A 9,135-nucleotide genomic window follows, 5' to 3' on the forward strand; every position below is an offset into this window, starting at 1 on the left:
TTATAAGTATAAAAGGGAGCGCTCGGTGTCTTCTGCGTTACTAACACTAGATGGCACATGTTCTACTTTTTTAGGAACAATGCTTTCTGGTTTATAAAGGTTACCTTGGTCAACTGACCAAATTTCTGGCGCAGAGTCTTCACCCATACAGGCTTCCGAGAATGTTTCTATTTTGGACCAATTATGGTCTTTTTTGGTTGTAAGATCTATTAAGAAACTTCTCCAGTGAGCATTCCGGTCATGAATCTAGGGAAAAAGAAAAAAAGGGAGGAAAACCAATTAAATCTGTTTTTTTTCTAACAACAACTTAACTAAGATTTAATCCGGTGCAAAATCAAATAGTATTGGGGTTGAGTCTGTGATACTGTGCTCAAACGCAAAAAGCAGAACTCTGAAACACAAGAGCTATATTGCCAAGTCCGCACTGATTTTCTGGCTCTGCTGTCAGGGAACACTTCCACAAGAAGCTAGAGTTTTAACACACAGGCAAACATTAACTTAAAAACTTGTAATTGGAAAAAAAAACCACCTTATGTTCTCTTCTTAGCAGTCACTTCAAGGACCCGAAGGTCTTTGCAAACAGCTAAGCTCAGTGATCAATCTTTTGGCATAACACAATGCTGGAAACACATAAAATCATATTCATCTACAACACAAAGATGTTATAAACCATCATGTTACGGCCTCTGTGTAAGAGGCTTAAGAGACTGCAGAGACTGTAGTAATATAAAATGCAGTACCATTCCTTCTTTTAAGAAAAGGATTCAATTAGTAACAAGCATTTTAAATAACCACTAAGATTAGATTTTCCTTTTGAAGACAGTACGATGAGTTGGGAGATGACTGGTTTGACAGCCAGTAGTGGGAGCTGCGGTGCTGTTGGACGGAGGAAAGTTCTGCACGCTTCAGAAATATATTCGTAAAAGCTGCGTGTAGAAGGTAGATCAGTCCCGCAACCCTAGTATTCATTCTTCCGCAAATTTTTAAAAATAAAGATCAGAACTTAAGCACCAATGCGAACCCTCTAAGCCAAGAAACTTCTCTCAGTAGTTAAATGTCACCACCGCAGTCTGCCTGCCACAAAGACGCCCGAGGGGCAGCATACCGACACGTGTCTGCGCAAGGTGGACATGTCCGTGAAGGTTCTCTCGCAAGCTCTGCACTTGTACGGCTTTTCCCCAGTGTGAATGCGCTGGTGGCGCCGCAGAGCGCCCTGTTGGGTGAACGTTTTCCCGCACTGCTCGCAGAAATACGGACGGGTCTCTAAAAACACACACACAAAAAAAAAACCAAACAGGAAGCATAGAGTTAGAAGGCAAGTTCTTTCAGCCTTGATTTCAGCAGACAAAAATTTAGAAAAAGAATTTTGAAAAGATCGATATTGATGAAGGAGCAATACGTAGGTGATATGTGCTTGGGGCCCTGGTTTGTATGACAAAAGTTTCTTGGCTGCAAGGGAAAGGCTGAGAACAGCTCCCTGATCTTGCAAGGGGAACAGAAGCAACTACAGCCACTCTCTGCTCCAACATCCTTCAGCAGCACAAAACAGGCCTCAGTCTTCTGGAGAAGCATCATCTGATAAGATACAAGATGATATTGTGCCCTGCTTAACAAGCCACAATCTGTACGAGCCCTGCTTCTCCTCATCACCGAATTCAAGGACTTGGGTCTGGAATAAAATGTCACCACCAAACTGGAAAGTACTTCAGAACCAAGCTTCCAGTGCCGTTTATTTTCCCAGCCCCAGTGAGTTTGTTTCGTTACCTGCATGGACGTTGCTGTGCTGGGCTAGCGATGCTCTCAGTCCAAACGTCTTCCCGCAAACCTCACACTTGTAGGGCTTAGCACCCATGTGGCATCGTTTATGGCATTTTAAATATTCATTGGTGGCAAAATGTTTTCCACACACATCGCATTTAAAAAGGCGCTCTCCTGAGCAAAGAGAAGACGACATTGTGAATTCTTGCAGCAGAATTTTCTGCTTCACGGTTGGTTTTCAAATGTCTTTTTATCCCTAGTAGTTCCTTCCTGGTACTTGAAGTCTCTTCTATAAGAGTTACAAATACAAGTGTACATCTCTTTCAAAACCCAACGAGCTCTTATCTAGCAGTATAAAGGGAGGAACCAAACGGAAGGAACAGAAGTATTTAATGCCTACCTGTGTGGGTCCTTTTGTGGCCAGTGAGTTTGCCTTTATCAGCAAAGCAAGCCCCACAGTCCTCACAAATATATGGCTTTTCCCCTGTATGGGACCTAAACGGAGCAAAACACAAAAGACTATTAATAAATTAGCTCTTGTAGTGCATTCTTAAAATAACGTATTTGAAATTACATTCAACACACTACGGGCAGCACACTTTATTTTTTAAATGAAGTGGAAAAAAATACATTCTGCTCAGTCAGGAAATAGAGTGTTTGCCAGTATAGGTGCTACACTAAAGCTCTAAAATTCCCATTTAAGGTTTACCTTTTCCTCACTCTCAGGCCCTACAAAGTCCACCTTCCTTTCACAAGTTATAGCTCGTAGTATAAGCATCGGAAGGGAGAAAGCAGGGAAGGTGACAAGCTGCTGCTGGGCTAGAGACTGAAAGTGAATCCAGATTGTCGCCAGCAGCAGAACTCTTGGGACACTGTGGGCCACATTCTTGGCTTCTGCACTCCCTCAGCCTCATGTCCTCTGGCCTGCAAACTTTAACTGGCAGGATATTCCCATTTTTAAGACAAAAGGCACTAAGGAAAGTCAGGCAAGCAGTATTTCTGAACGCATGCTGGACATCTGATTTTAAACTAGTTCAAATCAGAGAAAGTCTGAGCCTAATGTTTGGTCTTAACATTGTGCCGACTTCCCTTACTCCAACCTAAATAGTATGATGTGCAAAAAAACATGCATAGTTGTGAGTTGTTGGGCAAAACGCTGCAAGTGGGAGACAGCCAGTTACCCAACACAAACCCCATGAGTCACTGTTTTGTTGCAGTCATAACCGCATCTTACACGCAGCGCAGTTCTGCTGTGTTTCAGCTGATGCAGATTATCTAGACATTTCAGATGTTTTGCTGGTCCCAAATCAGTATACCTCACAGTTTTTTTGTATCACTGTAAGAACACCCAGGAGACAGAAGAGAGCCACTGTCCCCATTGTATGGGTCCGCAGTCTCTAGCGATGGGATTTCTCTCACCTCGTTTAGCCCTCCAACAGTTAACCTCGTATTAACCTCCTAAGCATCTGCTATGCTCCCTGTTTGGAGAAAGATGGGAAATTCCATGGGATGATTCACCCTCTCCTGGGAGGGGACACATTTAACGTAGACACCACCAGAGAGCAATTCATCCAGTCTAGCTCCAATGACTCCAGAGGGAGCCCAGATGAGAAGTCCAGCTTTTGTATTGCATACAAGAAATTAAATCCCACACTAAACGACTTGCTCAGAGTGATAAAGAGTGAGCAGGGATCAGCATCTGTATCTCTGAGGTGCTTGACTAAGTCTTCAGCCTATGCTACTTTTCATCAGTGAAGGCCACCACCTTATTCTGAAGACTGTCTCAAATGACTGGCTTTTGCTTACAAGTACGGATAGAGCACCCATTTCAAAAGCCTTACTAAAACTGATGCAATGGCCAGCTGCAAACAAAGCCTTTAGGTACAAGAATTAATCACAGACACTACAGAAGGAATTATATCCCAGCGTTCCTCTTACAAAGACATACAAGGAGAACAACTCAGAACTGGGAAGTCAGAAGAGGAAAAAGAAGTGCTGAAGTATGCTGTGCATGCAGGGAGTGGTAAATGGGAGAAGCAGTAGTGTAGGCTGACCTGGTGTGAATCTTAAGTTGTGATGGCTGAGCAAATTTTGAATGACAAATGCCACATTCATAAGGTTTTTCTCCTGTGTGCGTCCGCATATGAAACACCAGCGCTGTTCGGGAGCTGAGGATCTTCCCGCAGACAGAGCAGAGAGGGCGTTTGACTCTGCCTTCGTGCTTCCGCATATAATGTGTCCTCACATCTCTCTTTCTTTTAAAAGTAGCATTGCAAAGGGTGCAGGCAAACTGCCTTTCTTCAGTGTGGACACATGCTCGATGCTCCTTCCAGCTGTTGTAACTAGCAAATGACTTGCTACAGATGTCACACTGATAGACTTTACCAGGCAAGCACTGATGGACATCTCTGCAGTGATCCACATACTTCTTCCGGGAAACAAACTGCTCGTTACACTTATCGCATGTTATTACATAGGCAGATTTCTTATTCATCCCACTTTTATTTACCTTCTTCATTTTAAACTCTTCACCTGACTCGTGTTCTTCACCAGCCTTCTCATTAGAGTATTCATCATCCTCATCGTCCTCCTCAGTACAGACCTCCTCGTTATCTCTACTATCTTCAACTTCTGAATACTCCACTTCATAATCTACCTCCTCCTCTCCCTTCACACTCATTTCACCTTCATTCCCTTCTTCACTCATTTTTTCACTTCTTGCTTCACCTTCCTTGTATTTCCGCTTCTGTTCTTCTTGCTCATTGCTACAGTCTGCTTCAGTAACAGATGAACCCCCAGGTTCTTCCTCACAACTTGTGGCCTCTTCATGCCTTGCACACTTCCATCGTTCAGCCTCTGCTGTCCCATCCCACATCTCTCTGTCAGTATCTTTGTCACAGCTTGTTGCATTTGGCCTATGCACAGGCGGAACTACCATCCAATAGACAGGCCTAAGTTTCCTCCCTTGCCCAGACCCATGGATTTTTCTGTTAAAATAAACAAACAACAGAGCACAACTTCAGTAGGTTTAATTGTTTCAAATTCAGACATGTTTGCCTCGGAGGAAGTGTCGTTTCCTTCTAACTGTTCTTCACACCATTTAAGAAATTAACAGCATGTTTGGAGAGCCGGGAACAGGGAAATTTTGTGTAGAGTTGGACCAGTTAAAGAAAATTAAAAAATCTCAGTTCATCAAGGACAGTCCCTCTCACATATAAATATTTGCCACCTGACTGGTAACATAGGATGGGCTGTAAATTTTCCTCCAAGGCCATGATGGACAGGATAAGAAATTAGGGACTTGAAACAAGGGAAATACAGATTAAAAGCCTATATGGAAACACAAAGCCAGACCTCCTTGTAAGCCATCAATTGCAGTGGTTAACTCCACTTATCACTACTCAGTGCGTGGAACAAGCTACATCATTACACTCACAACATCTGGAATGTTTTTTCAGCTACTGGACTGAACTACAAACATATTTTGACATTTTGTAAAAGGGAAGCTGAGATCCAGTAGAAAACCACCTACCTCCTGTACCACACAGGCAGGGGTACGGCAACGTTTGACCTGTACAGTGGCTTTTGCAGTTCTAGAAACTACTGTGCAACTTCAACATCTTGTTTTCGGTTGGGCAGGGGTTAATAAGCCTATCTGGAAGCTCACGCTATCCAGCAAAACAGCACACAGGACATTTGGCCCACGAAAACCATACTAAAAAGCACCACACTGCCCTGATGCAATGAAATGGGCATTTTCTTGTGCCTTTTAAACAGATGCCAATTCTTTTCAGGCTCCTGTTTACAAACCCAAATCTGAGGCTTTCAAAATCATGCAAGAGATCTGGTTGCATAAGTCCCCTTTGACTCAGAGGGGAACGTTCGCCTAAACTCCCAGTCTGGGAGACCTCAGTCCAGTAATCTGGACTAAAAGCTTGATGAGGTCAATGGAAAAAATCTGTGCCGATTTCACCACACTTCTGATCAGATCCAAGGAATTCTGGAACTAAAGCAGTGAGGACTTCAAGAACACTTTTATCCTGGCACCCAGAGAGAAAACACATTTTCCTGCATGCACACGGACACAGACGCACAGAGAATGCTGTACCTTACATGGGTATTGTAAGCAGACCTCTGAGCAAAGCTGGCGGAGCAGCGTTCGCATTTATAAGGTTTCTCCCCCGTGTGTGTTCGTATGTGGACTGTCAGGCCACACTTGGAACTGATGACCTTGTCGCAGTATGGGCAGGCCTGGGGATCCCGCTTCTTCTCATGCACCCTGCGGATATGGTCGTTAATGTCCTTCTGGCACTTAAACCTCTTGTTGCAAAACACGCAGAAGAAGCCCCGCTCATCACTGTGAACGGTGAGGCGGTGCTGCCGGAGGTTCTGGTGAGTGGAGAAGAGCTGCTCACACACGTGGCAGCTGTACTTGACAGCCAAATTAACATCATGTTTGAGCTCCATGTGCAACCGGTACTGCTTGAGAACACGGAACGATTCGTTGCACTTCTCGCATGCAAGCTGCGGCAAGACTTTTGCGACATGCCGCGGTGATTTCCTACGTTCAGTTTTACTGGCAAATTTTGAAATTAAACTGCTTTCATCTTCCCACTGCTCAGGCAGTGCGTTCCCAATTACTACACAGGCTTCCTTTGACTCAGTCTGACTTAGGAGAGAATGACTATTCTCATTTTCCAGCCTAACAATATCCATACTGAGTCTTTTTTTGGTATCTGTCTTGTTACATTTCAGTAGCTTCGCTGTCCTGGATTTTGGTTCTGGAAAAGCAGTGTCCTCTTGCTCCAGACTTGCTGGCTGGCCTTCAATGAGTTCGTAGCCAGCCAACAACTTTTTATGTTTTTGCCTATCCCAAAGTTTCCTCTGCACAGGTATTGCAATGACTTGGGAAGAGTTACTCAGCTTGCCATCCTCCTCTTGCTGGATGCGAGTCCACTGTGGCCCACCATTTTCACACAGCTGACCTTTCAGATGGAGGCTCAAATCTAAACCCTTCCTGCCCTCTGCTTTCACCTCTTCACAAATGTCAAGCAAATCCTTACATTCAAGTCTTTCGGCTATTTCTTTCATCCGTTGCAGTTTCTCTGCTTCAATCTCCACTTCCGCAGTGTAAACAAACTCCAGAAAGGAGGTGAACTCTTCTGTGTAAATGTCCTGCAGAGTCACCGTGCAATTCTTGGTGTCCAGCATCTCATCATGCAGGAAAAGCCCCTTGAAATAATTGCTGGAAGCTGCTAAGACAGCCTTGTGAGCCAGAAACTCCTCCTGAATCCCGAGATGTTGTGTGTGAACTGTCACATCACAGAGGTGACCGAACTGGTACAGAGAATGCAGTGCCCTCAGGAGGTTAGGAGCAGCAACCTTGGATTTCATTAGAATTTTCTTTTTCTCCATCCTGCCAGAAAAACAGATAAATGTTTGAATGCTTGCTTTCCCTCTTCCACTAGCTATCTTTTCATTCATATACGACATCAATCACTTCAGAAAAAACTCAGTGGAGACCCATATCCTAATTCCTACTTTACAAGATGTGGTAAGGACCTAGAAGTTATGTCTATCAACACAACTGTCATCAGCAAACACACTGGGTTTATTACAGTCATAGATTTAGATTTACACTCTAGGATAACCCTTCAGAGCAAATATTCTGTAGCACAGATGGTAACAGTAATGAAACACAAGTAACATAATTGGCCCATCTTAATAATAAAACGTTCTTCATACAAGCACTTTTCAACAGCAGAGGTCACAAGAATTTACAGTGGAAACAAGCATCTTTCTCCACCCGTCTGGTACCAACAGGGGAACTGAAGCACAGCAAGTCACTTCACTTCTGATTATTTCCAGGCTGGTGTTGAAACAGAGCCTGTGTTTTCACAATCCCGCACCAGGCTCCACTCACTGCACCAGGCAGCCCCTTGTGCCAAAGCAGAGGGATAAATCTTTGGATTTGGTTCAGTTTTGTTTCTGTTTTTTTCCCCCATATAAACAATCAGACCTAGGGGTTAACAATGATAGTTAGTAAGCTTCTATTGTATTTGGCCACTTAAATAACATACAGGGACAAACTATGTGCCTAGAAATAGCTACAATTTTTTTGAGGAGGTAGTAGTGTTTTACTTGAAAACTATTTCAAAACTGCTCCTTCTCCATCAACAGAGGGGTCAGAAGTTTTTTGACATTTTGATGTTTTCAGAAAGAACAATTTGCATTTCCCCATCAGCTCTAGAGACAGACACTAGCTATTATTACAGTAAATCCGATGCCCGAGAACTCTGCGGCTTTCCTGTCTCAACCTGCATATAACACCTATACTGCTGGAACAAGAAGTCTCATCTACCCCTGCCCATAAAGCACAACAATGATGCTGTCAACCTTACTGAGGCCTTTAGATGCTCTGATCTGATCCTCTAAGCTGATATTCCTGATCTACCGTAGTTTTTAAGTGTCTGTTATTTAGCACATGCTTACAACAGCATTGTAACCAAGGGAAGAACACTAGGCCAAAATAAACAGATGAATCGGTTTGTTATTGCTTAAAGGCTCCGTTTAAGCTTGGCTTGCTGTGCTTCCATCTCACAGTAATAATGGCTGGCAGAAAATGACACCAGACTGTACTTTAACTTCTCATCTAAATTATGTTTGACATTGTATTAAATACATTGCTGGCAGATATTAACTGTCTGATTAAGAAGACAAATGTGTCTTCAACATAAAGTACCAGGAAGTCAAATACAATACATAGCCTAGAGTGAATAGGTTTGAATAGCAAGCTTAAGAGACAGCTTTGCGAATATTCTTCCTCTCACAAGCTACCACAGCAAGCACCGCAGAGGATAATCATCTTCTAATCTGCAAGGCGTAGTCATTCAATGCTTGTGACACCCCAAATAACATTTTAAAAACTGGATTTAAAGGTTTAAACTGATTTTCCAATGACCCCATTAAGCACCACTGGAATGTGTGCAGCTACGTTCATAGGAAACAGAGAAGATTTATACTAGATACAAAATGTCTGTAAATTTGAGTTACGCTGAACCTCAAATATTTGTACTTAATTGGGAGTTTGATCCCGAGTATTTGATGAGCTCCTGCAAGAAGTCCCACCCCGATCAACAGGACTGCTTAGGATCTCAGCCTGCTCACCTAGATGGTGCAGAACCTGCTCAGTCCTGTGCTCCTCACTGCTAGCAAGTTCAAAGATGTTTACTCAGAGAAAACAAAAGTATTACTACAGAAAAAATACTTAGGAAAAGTAACTAGAAGAAAAAGACAAACAAAGCATGTGTTGAAACATCCCACAGAAGCTAGAAATTGGGGGTGGGGGGGGGCGGGGAATGTGCAAAATAGCATTAT

The 9,135-nt window shown here is 43.2% G+C and overlaps 1 protein-coding gene across 1 annotated transcript; it reads right to left on the reverse strand.

Moving 5' to 3' along the window:
* On the reverse strand, positions 1–7,173 carry LOC309404248 (uncharacterized protein; the record flags this gene model as incomplete). The annotated part of the gene is made up of 6 exons (XM_081998636.1): positions 1–246; positions 1,106–1,263; positions 1,765–1,932; positions 2,159–2,253; positions 3,813–4,745; positions 5,867–7,173. The coding sequence occupies 6 exons, from the start codon at positions 7,171–7,173 to the stop codon at positions 1–3; spliced, it is 2,907 nt and encodes a 968-aa protein (XP_081854762.1).
* Between the last annotated feature and the right edge of the window lie 1,962 nt (positions 7,174–9,135).

Source organism: Phaethon aethereus (genome assembly GCF_964289735.1).
Source record: "Phaethon aethereus genome assembly, chromosome: 3".
Classification (NCBI taxonomy): domain Eukaryota; kingdom Metazoa; phylum Chordata; class Aves; order Phaethontiformes; family Phaethontidae; genus Phaethon; species Phaethon aethereus.